Source organism: Trypanosoma equiperdum, assembly GCF_001457755.1.
Source record: "Trypanosoma equiperdum strain OVI genome assembly, contig: ctg_1204, whole genome shotgun sequence".
Classification (NCBI taxonomy): Eukaryota; Euglenozoa; class Kinetoplastea; order Trypanosomatida; family Trypanosomatidae; genus Trypanosoma; species Trypanosoma equiperdum.
The window spans coordinates 31,893-55,581 of NW_027123177.1; the positions used below are offsets into that span (position 1 = coordinate 31,893).

Genomic DNA, 23,689 nt, shown 5'->3' on the forward strand with positions numbered 1-23,689 from the left:
GAAAAGAAATGGGCTGCCACGATACTCGGGCCATTGTTCCCCTCTCAGACACGCAACCACAGCTTTTTTTTCACCTCTGTTCACTATCATCAGTTTGTTATTTTGTCGAACGACAAGCGTTGTTTGTCACACATGCGCGACTATGGTTACTACTTTCCGACCTAGAAGTTACTCTTTGCACCATGATCGGATACCGCTGGTTACCTTTTTCAGGTGTTTTGTCTGTAATCATGAAGTTTTCCCTCCTTTGTTGTTATTATTACTCTCTTGTTTTGTTTCGAGGTGCCACAGCGCAGTCATAAACGTAGGTAAAGGCTTACTTGAAGGCAAAACATCGGGTGTAGAACCCTCACGCACTACGTAAACCCGCACAGGTAGGTTGAACATACGGACTTTTAAGCACTGCATATTGACACGTATATAATACACGGTTAATTTAATATATTTTCTTCGTGGTTTACCAAAACCATAGGTGGGATGGTGAAAACGGTGTCGTCGTTGAATTCGGTGGATAAACTCTCACATGGAACGGTTAGTGAATCCTCATCCCGCGCGCAAGGTCAGTGCCCGCAACGTGTGTTGCGAGAGTTGAGGGACTACTTGAGCATAACACCCCACAATGAGGCAGACGGCTTAACAGAAGCATATCTCCTGCGCTGCTTAGAGGCCACCGAACATTCCATTCCGAAAACGGTACAACTTCTAAGGCAGCGGCGTGTATTTGAGCAAACTTTCCCCACCATTCGGCTGACACCCCAGGTTCTAACGGCTTTACGTAGTGGTGCAATTTCCACCATTGGCCGGGACCTGCAAGGCCGACTTGTACTGTATATCCACCCAAAGTGCTTTAAGCAGGACCCGCTAGACGAACAGGAAACTCAGCGCCTATTTGTTATCGTTATGGAGTACGCCCTGGGGTGTTGCACAGCGAACCAAGCACCTCAGCAGGTGTTAACGACAGAGTCTCCACGTGTTGTACACACAGATAGAAGGACTTCTGCTAGTGAAGTGCAGAAGCAACAAATTGTCGTCCTAGTAAACGAAGAAGGCTCCTCGTGGCATTCTAGTAATATGGCTCTATCTAGGGCAAAATCACTGCTTGCGCTGTTGACAAAATACTACCCTAGGTTGGTTGTGCAAATACTTCTTTATCAACCATCGTGTGATGTTAAGCTGTTGGTGAAGCATGTCCTTCCGAGCGGCCCGGCAGCGTCAGGTGCACTGACTGCAGTAGAAGTGGTGACACCGAATCATATTCAAAAGTATATTAGTCCCACAACACTTCCTGAGGAACTCGGCGGTACAAGCAATTTTGTGAGCTCCTCCTCTTCTTCCGCATTTGCCGATGCCGTGCTCCGCCACTGGTTTCTGGAAACGAGTTACCTTCTGACGGAAGATGCCTCGTCACGACCCATCTGGAAGTTGCCACCGTGCACAGTTGCAGCAGCTGGATGGTCGAACCTTCTTGCTCGTGCCTCGGCTGCGGCTGTAGCAAAATGTGGGACAACAAATTACGTTGCAATAACTGACGGTAATGAGGGAGCGGATTACCATGTAGATCCGCTCAGCGGCGAGGTGAACAGGGAGCAACTCCACGCGCGTGTGGATAACTGGGTGCAGGAGTCCCACGTGATGTACTCTCGATGTCGCGGTCAGATCCGGTGTTCTAGCGCTGAAGCGGAAAATGATGACGGCGGCGGCTCGATCCTCTCCGATGTGCATTTTTTGTCCTGCCGTGAAGCGGAGTTATCGACCTCGGATGTATGGTTGGGTGTGGATGGGTTTAACAGCGCAGCAGAGAGGGAAGCGTTGCTCAGGGAGCTGCAGAATGAGCGCAATCGCCGCTTTGCGATGGAAAAACAACTTTTGAACAGCCGAACGAGCCTTGGCACTACCACCCAGTTGGATGCGCAGGTGACCGAAAAGATAGAGGAAGCTCTGAAGACAGCACGTGTGTCGCTGAATATGTTAGTTATGAACGTTGTTGCGTGTGCGCAAGAGTCTGAAGCCTGTGGGAACCCTCCTACACTCAGGCAACTATTAGATCTCACCCTCACAACTATTGAGGGTGGAACGAGTGAAGTGCAGAAAGTTTCAAACATGAAGTCACCTAAGTTGGTGAAGAAAAAGAAAGAGGACAAATCCTCCTGTTGTACGGTAATGTGAAATTAACATTAGACTCTTCACTCTTTGAACAATTATTATTATTATTATTATTTCAAATTAATCGGTGCTGTTATCAGTGTCAGAAGTCGTTTTTTTTTTGCAGTTTTTTCTTCTTGGTTTTCCAGCGAGCGCGATAGGGCAGTAGAGGTTTGCGTGCGTACGTTCTATCTTTCGTTTCAACATTGTGCAAAGTTTGGTGTGTTTTTTGCGGTGGGCACAACTAATATTATTCACGTTGCCGAGAGAAATTAAAGGAAATGGTTCCTGTAATCGGTAATTCTCAGCGCGGAGCGAAGTTGTGCTGCTGTCCAACTTTTACTTTTTCCTTCTCCGTGTGTGGGTCTGGGTGAGTATGTTACGCAAGGTAGTGGGAATATCGATTGTGGTAAGTTGTTTTATTCTTCAATCGTTCACTTCCCACCACTATTTCGCACTCACCCGCTTACTGTCGTAGCGATGTCTTATAAAGCAGCGATCGTGTTTTTTTTTTTTCGTACCACACTGTGACGCGAAAAATGTCCTCTTTGCCGTTGTTTTTCCTTTTTTTTTTTTCAGAGTCTGCGGGAAGTCGTGGGGCGCAGTGGTGGGTTGCCTTTGAAATTTTAGAATATGAAACCGTGAATCCGCGGCTTCGTTATTTTCGTACGTATACGTGTACATACGTGTACATGTCTACATATGAGAAACATCGAGTAACGTTGAATTATTCACATGTTTCTCTTGTCTCATTGGGTGTGAGAATAACGGCGCCGCGCCACAGAGTTGTCACACCTGTTATTTGTTCCGTGTTGCTGCCATTTTTGGTGTGCATCTCCTCTCCCCTCCTTTCCCTCCCTTTTGTTTGTTTGTTTCATTGACTTTCGATTCGTCGTCACGCGTTTCTTTCCTTTCATCCCGTTACCTCTTCTTGCCAACATTTACGGAAAATATCGTTGGCGTTTCGTTTCGATCGCCTTAATTTTCTTTACTTCTCGTTCCTTTTCTTTCCCTTGAATCGTGATAAGCGGTGAGCGTCACTACAGTTTAGTTGGTGATGAAAGGAATATCATTTGACCACATTCCGCCAACTGATGTTGTGTGTTGTTTTCTTTCTTCTTTTCCTGCCGCCGCCATACTTGTGTGTAGCGGTGGGTGTTTATTTGTCTTTTCTTCGTTTTGTTTTGTTGCCGTTGTTTACATGATTTCAAACAGGTGTTGGTCGAAATGTCGTCGCCATGCACGGAAGGGTAGGACGAGGAAAAAGGTTGTTTTGGTGGTGGAGTGGAATATTTAGTTGGACATGGGTTGGCAACTTATTTCGGTTTCTGGTAAGCTGCTAAAGGAACCAACTTCTCGTGTCGCTGCTTGCCTTTATTAGCTCTTGCCCTCTGTCACTCACCTTTTCCTGTCGTTGTGCTCTATCATTCCTATCTCTACTGTTGCTGTTAGTTTTTATTTATTCGGCTATCATCTGTTGGTAATCCGCGACGCATAGTTAAATTTTGATGTTGTTGTTTTGTGCAGTAATTTGTGTACATTTAGCGCTTGGGCTATGCTTGGACTGCTCTTTCTTTCTTTTTTTCCTCGCTTCGTATCAACATTTAAGACTTTCTGCTCGCTCTCATCATATATTATCTCGCCTAGTTTGTTTTGCAGATGATGCGGCAGGAAAAGGATAAACAGTTATGTTTGACTGCCGATGAACTTCTTGCAAGTGATGTCGTTGATTGTATTTCCTCCATGATGCGTTCCGCAACAAAACCGCAAGTGCGTGAAGCCCTACAAGGTGTTGAACACGAAAAAAATGGTACAGCATTGCACTTGGTGGTTTGTGAGTACACACCAACACAAAACCTGAATAATGAAGAAGCGGCGACTACGACGTGTGTTGTAGCGGCCGAAGATCTTACAACTGTTTTCTTTCGTCTGATGGCTACCGTGTCGCGTGGCGTTACCTCACCAAAATATATGGGGACTGGGCCGATGACTGAAGGTTCTAAAAATGTGGATGGTGGTTCGAGTATGGAAACAGAAGGAGCGGCCGCACTCCCTAGGGTAACTCGCTGTGTATTTATTACCTCTGCCAGTGGTGGTAACAGCGCGGAAGATATACGGAACGCACCGTCTTCACCGCGCCCCGCCCCACTGACTCTGTCTCAGTTAAACGTCCATGCGATGGAAATGGATCAACCACTTGGTGATCTGCAGTCACTGCTTCAGCGTGTGTATGAACCCGTGCTACGCCAGAGGCGTGAAGATGCGTTGCGTTACAACCTACAGGAATTTGTGAATTCTATGCAGTGTCGTTACCATTTCCTCACGCGGGTGAATCTTATGCAGTTTGTACATCCCAAGTTGTTGACTGTATGTAGCGTCAATCCTACAGCAGACCTTCATGAACTCGTCGGACTGCTCCACGAAGAAGGTGACGATGTCGATCTGGATGACGTGTTTGCTATTTGGAGCCCGTGTCGTAATTTGTTGAATGTAGCGTTCGAAGCCGATACCGCTGACGATGGAAATGCCGCAAGGCCCCAAGTCATAAATCTTAGTGAGGTTGTGGGTGGGGCTCCCCATCATGGAAGTTGTATCGGTGACAACACCAGCCGAAATCATGGCAACAATAATAATGGGGGTGTTCTCGAGGAGGTTTCGTACTGGCAGGAAGTTCGTCAGTGGATTAACCATATTCGGCGCCAGTTACGCAGTCGCGAGTGGCGCCTCGCGCATTATTTGCTCCGCCACCGTGTGCCGACGAGCTATGAAAGAGAGTACGAACTCCATAGCAAGCTTGCACATTCGTATGAACAACACGCAAAGGGAGTGCTGCAGTTGCTTCCACATATAAATGATGTTAACGATATCACAACTTTCTTAGTAAACGCCTTGCGAATCATCGAGGCGGCTGCACGACCCGGCGCCTATCCGCGAAAGCGCTGCACACACTTCGTGAATTGTGTTGTTCACAACATCATGGAACAATTTGTAGCGCTAGCTGATGGTTTGGACGTGTTACACATTCAGCCAGCAGAGAAGCAGTTGCAGAAGATTGGCGAAATGATGAAGGCCATTGTGGAGTTGCAGCGTTGCCTTGTGGACGGTGTGTTGTCCGCACGCATCGATCAACGGGATGTAGAGGGGACGACCGTCACTGAAACAAGAAACAGTAGTGTGGCAGGTCAGTGGTGCACGGAGGTGAAGAATCTTTCGGGCTTCGGGCGGTGTTCGTTGCTCCTCGAACGAATGAAGCAATTGAAGGATTTTTTGAATGAGCACTTTCACTACTATCGGACGCTGGCGCAAACCTTCGCAGAGGGAGGTGGGAGTGGAAGCACCACCACTTCTTTCTGTAGGCATCTGGCGGAAGCCTACAGCCGCTTTACAGCGGACGTTGTTGAGCGCGGTTGTTTGTGGGATGTTTCCCCTACTGGTGCGGGAAAATACCAGCGGATTCGTGATTCATACAGTAGCCGGGTTTCCCGTATTGACGACCGACTTGCATTGCATGTAGGAATATCGCTTTCAAACGAGCAAGAAAGAGACACTTACAACGTCACCACTTCCACTGTGAAGGCAAACACGAGTACGGAGGCGAAAACCTCAGACCCAAGAAGACCAGCAAGGGGACGAGTCGACGCGCCCACAGCAGGGGGCTCCCCGCTGTATCGCGCCTACTCATGCTTCTGCGTTTTCAGGCGTGAGAAGGTATTGGCTGTCTTGGCGAGTTTTCGCACAGCTCTTCGTGAGCAGATTGACCGAGAGATTAACGACATTTGCGAGGAGTACTTTGGCAAAGAGAGTTGTCCCCACATCGTCCGTGCAACCGTAGCTCGACTTGGCGTAACGGAGGACGTTGGGCGTATGTTGTGGGAAAGATCTCTTCAACGACAGTTGGAAACTCACATGGAGCGCCGTGAGGAGATTTCGGAGCATGGCTGGCGTCAGCTACTGCTTCTCCGCACTCTTGAGCATCGCTGGTGCCTTAACGAGTCATTAGCACGTTTTTTTGGGGCCCGATTGCAAGACCTTGTTGTAGAAGGTTTTGCTGCAGGGTCAGAGGTGCACGGTACGGCATATGCACTTGCTTTCCTTAGTTTGGTGCACTCAAAGAATGAACTAAGGTGGTCGCGTGATCCTCATATTCAGAGCGCGCGGCAATATCTGGATGAAAATAGCCCACAATCTTTGGAGAAGGCCAGACTGCGCTTGGTTCTCCTTCGCAAGGGTTCTTCGTGGGGTAGCAAACAATCGGAGCCGTGGGACGTGCTTAACTTCCGCGATAGTATCGCGCAAAAGTTGAACGAACATGTCGAACGGTGGTGTAATATCGTGCAGAGTAAGTTTTTGCATGTGGACATGGTGGAGGAAACAATGGCAATGAAGGGACCTTTCTTAAGGTTATCATATGTAGAAAGAGGCGTTGGTACGGCCGGTGGTAACAGTGATAAAAATAATAATTTCCATAGAAATAACGAAGGTAATATTGATGGTGTTTCCCGGGGAGAACAAGTGCTTGTGCCGAATATCCCACAGGAAATGTATGCCTTTCTGCGTGACTTTTATACATTGGAAAGCGTACAGTTGCAGGAGAAGCACAAACAACTGTTCGGCAATATCCGCTGCTTCTTTCTGAAAAATGAAGCGCGTTTCCGCATAGCCAACTCCTTCAGGGATCTAACTCGCGTTTTTGAAGAGGCAGTTGGAGATGAGGAGGAACTCATGGCACATCTCATAACAGACGAGTACGCGCAGGTGTATGGGTGTCTTGTTGACGGTGCCAAACTCACGTGGTTGGAAGAAGATAAATTGCTGGAGTTTATACAGCGTCTCTCGTGCCGCGTTTATAATTTTTGCTCGGCCGCGTCGAGTGTGCGAACGGCAGTGGATGATGTAGAGCGCATACTGCAGCAATTGCATAGCCAAACATTCGCTGCGCAAAGCATCGTGGAGAAGGTAGAAAAGTTGTGCGGAATCGTGAAGCAGTTAGGTTCCGAAGGCAGCAGCAGAGAATGGTACGTGCAACGCATTCAACCACGCCTGGATGCTGCACTGTTGCTGCAACTGCAGGCCCATCTACACCGATGGACTGTGGAATTTCTGTCAATGGGGCGTGACCCACGCTTCCTTGACCCCGCTTCCTGTACCGAAGAGTATAAGTTGCGGCCGTTGCGTATTCGCATGCGCGTACTATTTAAGGGAATTACGCTCGCCACACCAGAAGCCGCTTGCCGGTATCATTGGTTGAATATCCTCAACAATTCCTTCGCGTGGCTTCATGCGATTCCAGCTCTTCACAGCAGCTTCCGCAGATCCAACCACCAGCACCCCACCGCAACGCCTTTATTTGGTGGCGGCTCCGTCGTGGAGGTGACAGCGGAAACAGTTTATGGGAGGTTGGTGGATTGTCTGAGTTCTGAGGTGCTCGCAGAGCCCATGACCGCTATTGACAAAAGCATCCAAGAGGCCTTTGATGTGGAAAAACAGTGGAGGCGGGGTCAACAACTGTTGAACCTGGAGGTTGGAGTTCTTCAGCAAAAGCTCGGTGACGATTTAGTGAAGTGGGAAGAAGCGCTGCGCCATATTCGTGAGTTTGCAGATACATTGATGAACCATACACAACCCAGTACACTTCTTGGTGGCATTCTCATCGTCGCCAGTGACGCACAGAAAGAGCTCGGCCGAAAATTAGACAACATGACGCAATATATTAATTCGCGCTACCGAGAGGTGGTGAGTAAGCATCTAGAGTTGTGCCATCGTCGTATCACCGAAGAACGAACGGATGTTGAGAAATGTGACGTTATCAACAGTATCGATGACGCCTGCATGTTTATCTGTGAGCTTCCCACAATTTACACCAAATTAGAGGAAACAGGCAGGAGAATCGCTCCACTTGTTGCCGCCGAGGAGTATTTGAAGAACCAGGGCCTCTCACTACCTGACTCCGGTGTTTGTGTGAAAAAAGTGAAAGAGGAGCATCAAGCCTACAAGGATCTTATAGCACGGAAAGTGAAGGCGGTTGAACTGCGTCGACCATTCCTACGTGAAAACGCCAAACAAAAGGGGAAGGGTCTTCAGGACGATGTGGCCGAATTGGAAAAATCACTGGCAGAACTTGACAAGCAAATTCAACTGAGAGAGCGGCAAGATAAACAGCATCTGGAAGAGCTAGCGGATTCTATGCAAGAACGCTTCTACGACATACAAAAGCAAATTTTGGTGCTAGAAAAACAACATGATAGGTTGACACTGCTGTGCAAAGTGTTGGGGATACAACCCGTAGATGAAGTAAGGTTGCAGAGTGTTGCTTCGCGCACGGAAAATCTCAGGTGGGTATTCGGCCACTTACTAGAGGTGTGCAGAAAACTAAATAGGCTGAGTCAGACTCCCTTTTCTGAGGTGGATCCGCAGCGGTTACATGAGGATATCATATCGCTGCAGGCTGAGGTGCAGGAATTTCCTCCCGGCGTTCGTGGCCACCCAGCTCATAACGAACTTGTCCAGCTTATTGAAGAGCGCCTGGCGGCTCGCTGGATTATCCACGAGTTAAGCTCAAGGGCGATGATGCCCGTTGTGCGGGCGGAGCGTCACTGGTCTCTACTTCGATCGAAGCTTGGTACGCAGTGGAAGTTGGAAGAACTCACTGTTGGGGATATTTGGCGTAGTGATCCGATGACGCGAGCAAAGATTTACTACGAAGTGTTGGACGTGGCACGAGGTGAGCATCGCTTAGAGACGAAACTGGAACAAATAACAGCGTTCTGGAACAATTTTGAGTTTAATACAACAATATACAAAAAGAAACACGTACTGATTCGTGGGTGGGACGCGGTGTTCGCTCAACTCTCCGATGACATCGACACTTTACAGGGCTTTCATCTTAGTCCCTTTTATAGCGCATCTCACATCGCCGCCAGTGTGACTGAATGGGAGAGTCGCCTTAATTTGCTTCTGAAAGTACTGGAGGTGCTTATGGGCGTGCAGCGAAGGTGGGTACATCTTGATGGGTTATTTAGCAGTAACGAAGATATCTATCAGCAGCTATCTAGTGAGGGAATGCAATTTGATAGAGTAACTTGGGAGTTATGGAATCTGATGCCGTATAGATCCTCACCCTTTGGTTCGACCGAGACGGCAGCTGATTTGGAGAATGTTGTGGTGAGGACGCAGGACTTTCTCGAGGAGAAGCGCCTTCTTTCATCGTTGGAACGGGTAGATGGGCAGTTAACGCGAGTACAACGGGCCCTAAACAGATATTTAGATAGGCAGCGCCGCTTGTTTCCACGCTTCTTCTACGTCGGCGATGACGATCTGCTGGAAACGCTTGGCAACAGCAACAACGCCACGTTGATTGCAAAGCATCTCCCGAAGATGTTCACCGCCCTCGCACGGCTTATTGTAAAGGATATGGGTGCCAACGGTCAAGGTTCCGCCGGCTCAGCTGCTGCTGATTTGCATATCGTTGGATTTGCTTGTGAGGAGGGGGAAGAAGTTGCAACGAATCGATCCATACGGTTGGAGGGCCGAGCACTCCACTTGACACTCAATGAGGTGGAAATTGTCATGACTCAAACGTTGAGGCAGCTGACGGTATCTGCTGCAGCTTCGTTAGCTGATGCGGGATGTGTAACAACCGAGTGGATTGAGGCCTTCCCGCTACAAGTTGTGTGTTTGGCATTTCAGGTTTGGTGGGCGCAGCTGCAAGAACAAGCCTTAGCCACATGGAAGGCGCAGCAGAAGCGGGAACCTTCCCTTGCAGTGTCGCGGATGGTTTCACTGCTGGACCAACTCGCACTGGAAGTGACCGCCGTGGGTGTTACGCCCTCGGTACGCCGTGCTAGCGAAGAACTTATCACACTTGCTGTGTACCAGCGAGATGTGTCCCGATTGATCGAGTTGAAGAACGTTACAGCCGCGGAAGATTTTGAGTGGATGCGCATCCTTCGCTTGTACGTCGTTGCCCCCGACACCTATTCGAAGAAAGGCGATGCAGCAACTGATGTCGGTCGTCCCAGAAAAAGCGGCGTGGTCTTGGCCAATGAGGTCGATTATCCAGAGGTTCACTGCCGTATGGCGGACGCCTCGTTGATACACGGTTTTGAGTACATCGGATGGTATCGGAGGTTGGTGCAGACTCCTCTGACAGATCGGTGCTACCTGGCCATGACGCAGGCGCTTCACACACGCCTTGGTGGCTCTCCCGTTGGGCCAGCTGGAACGGGAAAGACGGAGACAGTTAAGTCATTGGGTGCTCAGCTTGGCCGTCATGTGGTTGTATTCAACTGCACGGACACGTTCGACTTCAGCGCCATTGGCAGAATCCTCATGGGACTCTGCCAAGTCGGTGCATGGGGTTGCTTCGATGAGTTCAACCGTCTTGAAGAATGTGTGCTTTCCGCAGTAGCACAGCAGATACGGTCGATACAAGAAGCCCTCCGAGGTGATCTGCACAGTGTCAATCTATCGCGGCAGCAGGTACCGCTGAAAACGAATGTAGCACTGTTCATAACCATGAACCCGGACTTTGCAGACCGCTCTCAGCTACCGGGAAATCTCAAGCAACTATTCCGAACTGTAACGATGGTGGCGCCAGACCGTGAAGCAATCGCTGAAGTAATGTTGTTTGCTCAGGGATTTCGAACAGCGGAGTCGTTGTCGCGGAAGGTTGTTCCGTTATTTGACCTTTGCAGGGAGCAACTTTCACGGCAGTCACACTATGACTTTGGTCTTCGAGCGTTGAAGTCGGTCCTGGTAATTGCAGGCGAAGCGAAACACGCAGACTGTAAGAGGAACGCCGTGCACGTCCCGGAGACTGCCTCCTCCGCAACTGCGGTTGAAGACGACAGTAATGTGAACAGCAGGGAATGTGAATTAATGTTAGGTAGTCTCATCAATAACATCGTCCCTCGCCTCATAAGTGAGGACGTAATCTTATTTTACCCGTTGCTCCGCGATTTCTTCCCCGGTCGACCTGTTCCTGATGTATTTGAAAGTTTGTTGCGTTCAACCATTGAAGAGGTGTGCCAAGATACCCACTACACACCCACCCCAGCCTGGGTGGAAAAAATTTACCAGCTGTACCGCACGAGGAAAACGCGGCACGGTCTCATGCTTGTCGGACCAAGTGGCACAGGTAAAACGTCCTGCTGGAAGACGTTACTCCGTGTAATGGCCCGCCTGAGCACTCAGGAGGGTCACAACGACTTTGATGAGGGTGACCTTGCCAGCCCCTCAAGGAGAAGTCGAGGGAGGCCCCTTGAAGCGCATGCATATGTGATTGATCCCAAAGCCATGACAAAAGCAGAGCTATTTGGTGTGTTTGAGGCAACCACACGCGAATGGAAGGACGGTATCTTCACTGACATTTTACGACGTATTGTGAATAATTCACTTGATACTAACAGTACACAGCAGCAACATTGGATTATATTTGACGGCGATGTAGACCCGCTATGGGTGGAGAATCTCAACTCTCTTCTTGACGATTCCAAGATATATACGTTACCCAATGGTGAGCGCTTGAGTCTTCCGCCGTCCGTTCGCATTGTGTTTGAAGTGCAGGATTTGAGGTATGCAACGCCAGCGACCGTTTCGCGATGTGGAATGGTGTGGTTTAGTCATGGTACGGTACCGGTGTCATGCTTGCTGAATCGTCATCTCACTACCTTCCTTCGTGCCCCGATGATTGACAAACGGGGTGGAAAGCGCATCGTTGAGGTGTGTGACGATCACGAGGAAATGCAATCGCGGTTATGTGGAGGACACTTCACTCTGCACCGTGCCGCAGCCTCTTCTGGAACAACGACGTTAGCATCGACCCAAAGGGAGCTCACCACCTCCGATGGAGATGTACGCACTTCGAGAGAAAACAATAAGGCGCACGACTCGTTGACAGAAGATGCATTGAACCGTTCTGCACGGAATAGCGAAAACGTTCCCGAATCCCCGCCCCCACGGACCCCACATTCCTTCGTCAGTGCGGAGCGAGATATACTGGAGTTGCAGGTGTTTATGGTAGGTGTGTGGACCACAGCGTTTGCGAAAGGGGGACTGCTGGAGCGTGCTTTCGAGATTATTCACACTGAACGTTACCGGGGGCAAGGTATTATGGAGCACAATGACCTTCAAATACTACGTAGCGTTCAATCCCTACTGTTGGATGGAATATGGAGTATGTGGCAGGTGCGTGAGAAGTGGGGAGCGCTACCTACAGAGCGCGTCGTGAGGAGCTACGCGGAAAAGCTTCTTAACTACGCGGTATTTTGGGGTTTTGGTGCAGCACTTAACAACGAATTGCGAAGGCAGCTGCTGGATGATATCGGTTTTCAGCTTTTAGGTCAACCCAGGGACCTCACCTTGATGGATGTCGAGCCGGATCCCGTCCACGGCACGTGGCGCACTACTCGGGAGCGGGTGCAGCCCGTTGATGTGGACCCAGAGGATGTTGGCTTCAGTGATGTGATTATTCCAACGGTGGATGCATGCCGCAACAGAACCTTGCTAGAGGCGTGGATTACTGGGGGTGACGCGGTTATTCTCTGCGGACCGCCGGGATCAGGGAAAACGATTCTGGTTACCTCATTACTACGTGACTCATTCACACACGAGTCGGTGTTTCTGAATTTTTCCAGCGGTACACGGCCTGAAAACATCATACGCGCTCTGGAGCAGTATTGCAGTGTCCACAACCATGCTGTGCACGGGCCGATAATGACACCAACAAGTGGCAAAAGGTTGCTACTGTTCTGCGACGAGGTAAACCTACCCGCGCTAGATCAATACGGCACACAGCCTGTGGTGCAGTTCCTTCGACAGCTTGTTGAGCGCAAGGGATACTATCGCAGTCGTGACAATGTATGGGTAACAGTTGAAGGTGTCCAGGTTATTGGTGCATGTAACCCTCCGACGGACAAGGGTCGAGTTTCTTTGTCTCATAGGTTTCTTCGCTGGGCGCCGGTGCTGTTTGTAGATTTCCCAACTGAGGAAAGCCTACATGTTATCTACAGTTCGTACTGCCGGGCTATGCTTTCTTTCAGTAGTCGTCTCCAGCGGTACCACCCCAAATGTTTGGCAGCGGCCATGGTTGATGTTTACACCGCCTCACAAAGCCGCTTTAATACGTGGCAGCAGCCACATTATGTTTACTCGCCCCGTGAGCTAACCCGATGGATACGTGCACTGCGAGGAGCCATACTAAGCTGGAGTGACCAGCAGAGATGTGAGCTCACAGTGGAAGAACTTGTGCAACTTGCCATACATGAGGGGCTGCGCATCTTTCAAGATCGACTTGTGCAAAATGAAGAGCGAGAGTGGGCACACCGCAAGGTTGTGGAGTGCTTCGCAAGGCACTTTACAGATGTCACCAGCAGTCCCGCCCAGCCGCCACTGTTGTTTTCTTCAATTGTTAATGGTGTCTACATGAAACAAACAAAGAGTGAACTTGTTCAGTACGTTGAGGAGAAAGTGCGCACCTTTTGCGAAGGGGAAGGGGATACCGAACTTGTCGTGTTAGACACCATGGTTGACCATGTGGTGCGTATTGACCGTGTGCTTCGTCAACCGTCGGGTCATATGGTGCTTGTGGGGGCTTCTGGTGTGGGCAAAACAATTATTACACGCTTAGTTGCATGGATGAATGGGATGTCGGTGTTTCGCATCGACGTGAACCGTGGTTACCAACTGGCGGACTACGAGCGTGACCTCCGCGAGGTACTCCGTCGCGCCGGTTGCGGACTGGAGCGTATCTGCTTTATATTCGATGATAGCAACGCAATGGAAACAGGCTTTCTCGAGTATATTAATGCACTTCTGCCTTCCGGTGAGATTCCTGGTTTGTTTGATGGCGATAAGTGGGCAAAACTCATGGACGATATTCGTGCGAGTGTTGAGGAGCAACAGTCGCTCAAAGCTACTAGCGGGACCACCCAACACCTGCCCCGCGTTTTGCAGCACCACCAACACGAGCGAGAAGGAAACGAACTTCACAATTCTGCGCGTACGTCACTCTTCGACAGGAGCTCAACTATGAACCGAAGGGATTTTGGCGCACCCATGACCGGTGGAGGATATGACTTCGACCGTCATCCACTCCTGTTAAATGAAACAGCAGGTCCTATGCTGACTAGCGACTACATCGACATTACATCAGAGCAGGTGCTTTACCGCTGGTTTGTTAACAACGTTCGGCGGAATTTACACGTTGTGTTCGTTACTGACCCGTCGACAAAAGAGTTTGCCGACCGTGTCGTGACAAGCCCTGCTCTCTTCAACCGGTGCACCATTAACTGGTTGGGGGAGTGGGACCGGACGACTCGGGCGCAGTTGGCGCAGAAGCTCACACAAAACATGGATGTAATGTTTTCTTGTCGTGAATCATTCTCAGGTTCAGAGGACACGTCACGGAAGGCGCTTACGGAAGCACTCAGTGCCATTCATGAGGCTACAGAGGAAGTGAACTCCACTGCTCGGCAACGGAACGCAAACTCAGGCACCTTCATAACTCCACGTCACTTTAGCGACCTTCTACAGCAGCTGAAGTTACTCTACGAAGAAAAGAAAGGGCGTTCCATGGAGCAACTTACCCACCTGCGAAGTGGTCTTGCCAAGTTGGCCACTACATCAGAAGAGGTCGGGCAGCAGCAAACTCAGCTGCGTGAACACGAAGTTTTGTTAGATGAAAGAAGTGCGAAGGCTCAAGCAATGCTGGAGCGCATCGTGAGCGAAACGGAAAGAACGAAACAAGAAAAGCAAGAGGCTGAGCAGCTGCGACAGCAACTGAAGGAAGAAGAGGACCTCATCCTCGCCGACAGGGCGCGTGTGGAGCAGCAGCTATCGGAGGCGGCACCTGCACTACGCGAAGCCGAGGAGGGATTGAACAGCATCAAACAAGAGTATCTACGTGAAATGCGTGCATACACAACGCCACCAACCATGGTTAAACGCGTGTTGGAGACGGTACTTGTTGTAATGGGCGAAAGGCGCGCGGGTGAATGGGACGTCATAAAACACTACGTTCGTCGTGATGATTTCATTGCCAGCGTGAAGGCGTTCCAGGCACGTGATGTCACCGAAGAAGCCGTCCAAACCGTACGTGGAATGCTGCAGGAAGATGGCTTCACATACGAGGCAGCGATGCGAGCATCAAAGGCCGCCGGACCGTTGCTCCAGTGGGTAACTGCACAAATTAATTACGCCATCGTGTATGCTGCCGTGCAACCGCTGCGGAGTCGCATCGATCAAATTACTATTACGCAAGGCGCGAAGCAAGCGCAGTTGGAGCGGACGGAAACGGAGATTAGCACCCTTGAAATGTCCTTGCAGCAACTCAAGGAGGATTACCAGTCGATGGCGGAGGAGATCGCCACTTGCAAGAGCACGATGGGTGTAATCGCTTCACGCTGTGACCGAGCGACCAAGCTTTTGCAACAACTTTTGGAAGAGCGGGACCGCTGGGGTGCGGAGTCGCTTGGCTTCGACTCCGAAGTTAGTGTTCTCTTAGGCAATTGCATTCTTGCAGCCGCGTCTTTGACGTACTTTGGCTACTTTGACGAATACACACGACAGTCACTGCTACTTCCTGTCTGGGTACAGCAGTTAAAGAATTTTAAAATTCGCTGTACGGAAGAGCATTCCAGTGGCTTTGTGGATTACCTTGTGACACCGAGTCAGAGACTTGAATGGGAGCAGCAGGGTCTTCCAAAAGACAATCTCTGTGCGGAAAACGCAATGATTCTTCACCGTAGTCGACGATACCCCCTACTCATTGACCCCAGCGGGGTTGCCACCGCATTTCTGCAGAAGAAACACAAAGATGGAACGATGCGTACCACAAGTTTCACGAAGAGCGATTATCTCAAGCAATTGGACATGGCCATCCGGTTCGGTTACGCACTTATCATAGAAGACGCGGAGTTCATGGACCCCATTATTGGACCACTTCTAAAGAACGAGATGCGACGTGTGGGAGGGCGCACGATGACGCGACTTGGTGGCCGTGAGGTGGAAACTACTTCTTCCTTTAGTTTGATTCTCATCACGCGTGATTCGCACTATCAACCACCTCCCGGAATAGCAGGAAGGGTCTGCCTTGTTAATTTTGCCGTGACACTGTCTTCGCTTGAGTCACAGTGCCGTCATCGGTTGCTGCTTCACGAACGGGCGGATGTCGATGAGCAGCGCGCCCGCGTCCTGAAGGTTCGGGAGGAGTATTCTGTTCGTGTGCGGGTGTTAGAACAGGAACTGCTCAAGCTGATTGCGGGAAGTGAAGGAAGTATTCTTGAGAATAATACACTGACTGTTGCACTGGAGCGGCTGAAGGGGGAGACAAAGGCGTTGAAGGAGGGGATTGTAGAGAGTGATGAATTGATGCGATCCATTACCGCTGTTGAAGAACATTACAAGCCACTTGCAACAGCAGTGTCAAAAGTTTACTTTGTTCTACGCTGCTTCTCCCAGTTGCATGGATTGTATCAGTACAGTGTGAAGTTCATCTTCCGCGTATTGAATGACGCCCTTGACCAGCTACCCCCGCCTAGCAATTCCAACGGCGCGCAGCAGGAAGAAGCGCCCGCGGAAAAAAAAGAGGAGGATGCAGCGCGACTGCAAGTACTCACGAGACATGTGTTTTATCTTCTATATCACCGCGCGCGGCGGGGCATGTTCGCGCAGGATCATCTTGTTCTTGCCACCGCCCTGGGTAAGGCGCGTAGTGGCATCGCCGATCCCATCGGGCAACAACTAACTATTGAAGAGTGGAATCTCTTCGAAAGTGCGTTAGGCGGGCCGGTGGCAAGCACAGGCGTGTCAATACCAGCTGAAAGTATAAAAGGTGCTGACAGGCTTGACCAACTCCCCAAGATACTGTCTGGGTGCCGTGTGTGCTCGCCGTCTTCAGCCGCGGTTCTCGCGGAGCTGCTGAAGCTACCACTGTTTGAGCAAGTGCGGGTTTCACTGAATAACCCGGAGCATGGGGAGGCATGGAGAGCATACTTTGCAGCGGTGGAGCCCTACGCCGAGACGATACCTCCCTTTTCCCGAAAAGTCAAGAATTTCAGTGCCGATGACGCCAATTGCAGCAGTGTAGGTGGAAGCCATGCTGTGGGGCCCACACGCCGTGCGTTTATAACGGCTTTGCTACTTCTGCACACCCGCCGTGACGCTTTTGTGCCCGCTGCCTCAGAGTTCCTACGACTCTTTTTTGATGGTGCAGACGTGGCAGTGGGAGACGGGCGTGGCAACTGTGGGGAAAGCGGTTATCGTGCTATCGCTGGCCATGACGGTGCTAAAGGTGGCATGGGCGACTTTGATTCCTTCTTTTCGGCGGAAGTTCTTGATCTTGTTGCAATTCAGAAGGAGTTGACTAACACAACCCCACTCATATTAGTGGCGAATGCGGGGAGTGACCCAACGGTGTCGCTGGAGGCAGTGGCGAGTGCAATGAATGTTCAACTACATACTGCCGTTATGGGCTCTGCAGACAGTACCGAAGCAGCTGAACGGTTCCTCACGACAGCAACGGTGGATGGTGCATGGGTACTACTAAAGAATATTCACATTGACCGCGCCTTCGCCGACGTTGTTGTGAGGCACTTGCATCGCGTTTTTGCCGGGGATCAGGTACATGAGGGCTTCCGCCTCATTTTATCCATGGAGGCGAAGGCACAGCATGTGGTTGGCAACCTTGGGGAGAGAGGTTGTGGTGGAGACGTAATAAATGCACGGTCCCCGCTCGACCTTCCTGTCAGTTTGGTGGAGTCATCAATCGTTGTGGTGTACGAACCACCTCCAGGTATGAAGGCTTCTCTTCTTCAAACTATTGGATCTCTGAGGGCCCCAACCCAACAAGCTCCTTATTCTGCCGACATGGTGCGCATTTATCTTACTGCTGCTTGGTTTCACGCAGTGGTTATGGAACGGCTCCTATATGTTCCACTGGGTTGGAGCACGCGCTATGAAATCAACGACACGGAATTCTGGCACACACTGCAAGCCGTCAACCGTTGGGTGATGACGACGGAGAGCACCTCTGGAGGAAACACTGTTGGTGATATTGAGGGAAATCAAGTCTGTAGCGCTAACCGCGAGCATTTCCCATGGTTAGCCCTTCAAACCATAATCGGCACGGCTCTCTACGGCGGTAAATTGAGCAACGACTTTGACCAATTTCTTCTAAATTCGTTCTGCACGCAGCTGTTTAGCCCCATTATTTTTGAGGACGACAAGTTTTTCGCATTGCTGGAGGGCCTATGCGTAAATCAGAAGCTTCGACTCCCTTCCATGGACACATTGAATGACGTTTTGGCGTGGGTAAAGTCCCTGCCGGACCCGCAGCCGCTTCGTTGGGCACGGTTGCCGGCAAGCGCCTCGCGGTTAATGTTAGAAAAGCAGGCGGTTGCTATGTTGGAACGGCTTGCGATTCTGCGATTTGTTGGTGAGAAAGAACATAGTGGCCGCAGCATTGTTGACGGTTGCGCCGCCTACTCGGAGGAGTCAACCATACCGCGCTGTCTAACCGAAATGCAGTGGGCGCAGAAGGTTCGGCTGTTTTGTTCCTCATGGCGCTCCTCGCTAGAACGACTTGTTCCCGCAGGACAGGTCGTGTCGGCACAATCAGCAGAAACGCCGTCAGGGGGGAGGAGCAGCGGAGCAGAACGGTGTAAAGAGGAGCCTGTTTCGGTAATGGTCGACAGGGAATATGCCTTTGCAATGGAACGCCTTCATGAGGTTCTTGATGACCTACAGGTGGTAGAAAACATTTGCTGCGGAACAGGTAAACCAACGGCAGATCAGCGTGCTCTCATCGACTGGCTGTTAAAGGACCAAATCCCGCCGATGTGGGCACGGTCCTATTCTTCTCACACAGCAGTGGCAGAACAGTGGATGATAGATTTTGCGCGTCGGGTTTCTCATGCTTTATATCTACGCGGGGCCATACAGAGGGAGTCGGGTGGCGCTGTATGCCTCAACCTCGGTCTTCTTTTCTGGCCTGAGGCCTTCGTTACTACAACGAAGCAGCAGACAGCCCGCAGACAGAGTCAGCCATTGGAGCAACTGCAAATTCAACTTGACCTCATGCCGGAGGAAGATGTGCGAGCACGAGCTGCTAAAGTTGTAAAGGAGGATGATGTCTGGCATATTGTGGGTCTGACGCTATTTTCAGCCTCCCTCAAGAAGTGTGACACGGCTAGTGGTGGTGCCGGCTATACGTGTGTATTACTGCCTAACTCATCCACGGCACCTTCAACGCCTGTTGGGGCGGTGATGAGGTGGAGGCCGGTTGTGTTGTCGAGAACCACCACCGCACCAGACGCTGGTTGCTGTATGGCCCCTGCAGCAAAATCATCGGTTCTGACACGGCTAGCCTCGCGTGATAAGAATTCTAATTGCCTCATTGTACCACTATACGCGAGCGATCTACGCAGAGCACTGCTGCAAGTTGTGGAACTGAGGGTGGACATTAAAAACACGCCAATGCACGCATGGTATGAACGGGGGACATGCCTTGTAGCCTGGTCGATGGAAGCCTACTAGCAGAAAAGGAATGCTCTTTCTGTATATCTTTTGGGAGAGTGAGATGGTGGGCGTGCCGTAGGTGAGAGTGACTTTCGTGGAGTACCTCGGATACGAATTTAACTCGATCAATGATCTATGTTTCCGAACCAGAAGTCGTGAGGGGGATATGAACGGGGGGTGGGAATAATTGGTACCGTCCTTTCGATCTAGATCTAACAATGGCCCGCATATGTAAAGTCTGAGAAACTATCATCCATTGTCACGGTGGCATGCGTTTGCGGGGATGAATAGGGCTTTTTCTTCCGTTTTTTTAAAAGTGGCAAGCGGACGTGAGCAACCGAATAATAGAAGAAAAAGGGTTTCGCGGACGTGATTTCACATGGCTGCCTCAAATGTGGGTTAATCAAACTACAGTTGTTTAAAAACCGTAGAAAGAAGGATAGAAGTGTTGTTCTGAGCAACTCTATAATCCTTTCAACGTATCTTTTCTGCCTCTTTTCTACCCTCTTGTGTTCTCCCCCAAACGGGGGGTGTGTTGTTGAATTTAGGTATTCATAAGATCTTCGCAGACACGACCGCGGACACTAAGGAAACAAATGATGAGCAGCGGGAACCAACACGAAAAGGTTCAATTGCAGCAGGGAGGCAATACCCGTGGTCGCTTCTGTTCGGTAACGATAGTGGGATCGGGTGTGTCCACGGGTGTCCCCGTCATTGGTCATCTGTCTTCTGATTGCGCCTGCGCTGAGGCCTTCCGCGATCCACAGGGTCCTGACAGAAGGAACAATGTCAGCCTCCTCATAACAGTAAGGGACGCCGAATGCACTGGTAGTGATAGTGAAGATGACAGGAACGCGAAGCACGTACTTATCGACTGCGGCAAAACATTTCGTGATGCCTACTTTCGTGTTCTTGCCAAACACAAGGTACGCTATCTTGACGGGTTGCTACTGACGCATGACCATGCGGACGCAGCTGGCGGGGTGGATGACCTTCGTGACCTGCAGCGTGTGACCGTGGACGATGTAAGTAAGTGCTGCACGATTGAACAGTACATATCAACTTACGCTTCCGAAAAAACCATCGAGTCGCTTCGCCAACAATTTGGATATATTGTGCGAAACAGCTGGTTGATGGGACCAGCACCGAGCACTGCCGAGGAGCATGAGCTAGTTGTGAAGCGCATGAGGGAGGATCGTGAGCGGGAAGGGCAGACAGACAACATAGGTTATCGACGGAGTGCTGCACTACACCTTTACACACTGCCTGACACGTACCCATCATCCTTTTACATCCCCGGGTTCGGTGAGAATTTTCCCATGTATGCCTTACCGGTGGAGCACGGAAAAGGATACATGTCACTTGGTTTTGTATTTGGTCGTGGTGTTGCGCTTCGTAGCACCGGTGCCAGCAGTTGCAACGGATACTCCTGTGTTGTGTATCTTTCGGATGTAAGCGAAATACCACCAAATGCCATGTCCTTTCTCCGCGATCTAGTGAAAATCGATGTCCTTTTTGTCGATATGTTATATGGCCCAGAAGTGAGTCACCCTTCGCACTACTGTATGGACGATACACTGCAACTGGTTTGCGAACTGCAGCCTGCACGCACTTACGCCATCGGCATGTATTGTGATATAAAACACGCAGCGGGCAACCGCTTGCTAAAGGAGAGGTTGGAAGAACTACGGGGGGCGGGTAAATGCGGTGATGGCGTAATAACTGTGGAGTTGGGCTACGATGGAATGACTATGGCACTTCCTCTGTCGTGAGTGACGTTTGCAGAAGTTACATTTCTGTTGAATTTTTTCTACGACAGCGTGCCGTAATGCTCTCCCTGCTGCTGCACCACTGGGGGAAGGTCCTTCGGCGTTCGAACATCTTCACTCGTTGCGACCGCGGGTTGCGTTTTTTTATTGCCGATGTTGATCCCACCACTGATTTGCAATGTTGGGTCTCTTTTCTATTTGCATTTTATGCAGAATCCCAGACAGGTACCAACGCATTGCTTTCTCACCTCTTTAACGTTTGCCGCCCCGTTTTGACGACCTGTGTTTTTTTTTATTTGTATGTGTTTGTGTGTGGTGAGAAGCTGCGACTAAGATGGGGAGAATTAATGGAATGTTGGAGGCCATGGTAGTCCCCAATTGAAGGGAGAGGTGAGTCTTTCGTGTGTCTAATTTATTGCTGTTCCTTCCTCACTTCTCCAGCCTACCGTTAGCGTCAGGAAAACAAATGAAGAAAATGTGCTTCAAAATATGCACCTGCGGCTATTAAGACCAAGAACAAAGGTATGTGTGCGCGCCTGCCTGCGCTCCGCTGAGTGCATGTTTTGTTCTTCTTCACCGTAGTTTCACCCTCTTTCCCCCCTGTAACATCTTCGCCTCCTAGATCCAAGCTACATGGCTTCCGTGTTCTATATTCTTGACAGCAAAGGGTCTCCACTCATATGCCGCTCCTACAGGGGAGATGTCACCCATAACCCTCCGTCTGTCTTTCAGCGCCGAGTGCTTGACGAGGAGGAGTTCCGCATAACCCCTATTTTTGAGGAACAGGGGTATATCTATTGCTACATACGGGTGAACAACGTGTTCTTCCTGATGGTGAGCAAGTTAAACATTCTCCCACTGCAGCAATTCGCCTTCATGCGGCAATGTGTCACCGTTTTCGAAAGCTACTTCAAGCACGTGCTAGAGGAAACGATAATGGACAATTTTGTCATTGTATATGAGCTACTGGACGAGATGTGTGATTTTGGCTTCCCGCAATACACCGAAGAGAAGTCACTCAAAAAATATATCACACAAGAGAGCCTTATTTCGTACCTGCTCCCTGAAGATAAGCTCCACGTGAAAGAGCTACCGGCAGAGGCGTCGGGTCGCGGTGGCCTCACGCCGTGGCGTCAGCCTGGTAAGTATAAGTACCGTAAAAACGAAGTCTTCCTTGATGTTATTGAGAGTGTGAACATCCTTCTCTCACCTGGCGGAGAAACGCTTTCAAGCGAAATATGTGGTCAGATTAAAATGCGTGTGCGTCTCTCCGGGATGCCGGTCCTGAAACTTGGTCTGAATGACAAGGCTACGTTTGAGATGTTGGCCTCCCGCGGGCGTGCTGTTGAGATGGAGGGCGTCAAACTGCATCAGTGCGTTAAGCTTAGTCAGTTCGAGAGTCACCGTGTTATTTCTTTCGTACCACCTGATGGGGAATTCGAGCTGATGTCTTACCGCACGAGTAAGAAGGTGGCTCCGATGGTTACCGTGGAGTGCACCACCGTTAGTAAAAGCGCGACTCAGGTGGAGATGGCCCTAGTGGCACGCACCACGTTTCGACGCACTCTCACCGCATCTTTCTTGGATATTCTTGTGCCGGTCCCGAGCGATGCATTCAAACCGGAGGGGCGGTGCTCGGCGGGAAAGGTTCGTCATGCACCGGAGTCCAACTTACTTATGTGGAGTCTGCGCGAGGTAAGTGGTGGTAAGCAATTCACCTGTTCATTCAAATTCAGCCTCCCTTCCGTGCGAAGCAGTGATCCATCCGTGTTTGCTAAGGCACCAGTACAAGTGAAATTTGAGGTCCCATACCTTACGGCATCCGGTATTCAAGTGCGGTATTTGAAGGTGGAGGAAGAGCCGAACTATCAGGCGCTGTCGTGGGTACGGTACGTCACGCAGAGCGGCGACTACCAGATTCGGACGGCGTAAAAAAAGTAAAGGAGCCAAAGGAAAGCAAACAGAAAGAAGTGCGAAGGAAAGCAAAGGGATGGATAGATGCGAATTAAGGGAAAGGAAAGGGAAGTTATTATTTATTGAAATAGGAGGGTTGGCTAACGAGGAAAAGAAGTGGAATCCAGGAGGAGGCGATAGTGAAAACGCGTCTCCCCTACTCTTTCAGGATGGATGAAGTGGAGAAAAGAAAGGAAGTGCGGTGGAGACGTGTGCCTCCCAGTGTTCTCATTCGCCGAGGATTGGCCGTCGCCCTTGGCGTGATTTGTGCTGCTCGTTGCTATTGCTACTACATTTTCTCCCCCCCCCCC

At 50.3% G+C, this 23,689-nt stretch overlaps 3 protein-coding genes and 1 pseudogene across 4 annotated transcripts; all 4 read left to right on the forward strand.

Annotated features, from left to right (window-relative positions):
- Positions 1-477: 477 nt before the first annotated feature.
- TEOVI_000522500 (CRAL/TRIO domain containing protein, putative) lies at positions 478-2,166 on the forward strand (the record flags this gene model as incomplete). Its single annotated transcript, XM_067220712.1, has 1 exon — positions 478-2,166. The coding sequence occupies one exon, from the start codon at positions 478-480 to the stop codon at positions 2,164-2,166; it is 1,689 nt and encodes a 562-aa protein (XP_067076813.1).
- A 1,635-nt stretch (positions 2,167-3,801) lies between these two features.
- Positions 3,802-19,674, forward strand: TEOVI_000522600:pseudogene (annotated as a pseudogene). The gene has a single exon. A coding segment is annotated over exon 1 (15,873 nt).
- A 578-nt stretch (positions 19,675-20,252) lies between these two features.
- Positions 20,253-21,428, forward strand: TEOVI_000522700 (Beta-lactamase superfamily domain containing protein, putative; the record flags this gene model as incomplete). The annotated part of the gene is made up of 1 exon (XM_067220713.1): positions 20,253-21,428. The coding sequence occupies one exon, from the start codon at positions 20,253-20,255 to the stop codon at positions 21,426-21,428; it is 1,176 nt and encodes a 391-aa protein (XP_067076814.1).
- A 630-nt stretch (positions 21,429-22,058) lies between these two features.
- On the forward strand, positions 22,059-23,357 carry TEOVI_000522800 (Mu-adaptin 1, putative; the record flags this gene model as incomplete). The annotated part of the gene is made up of 1 exon (XM_067220714.1): positions 22,059-23,357. One exon carries the CDS (start codon positions 22,059-22,061, stop codon positions 23,355-23,357), a length of 1,299 nt encoding a protein of 432 aa, XP_067076815.1.
- Between the last annotated feature and the right edge of the window lie 332 nt (positions 23,358-23,689).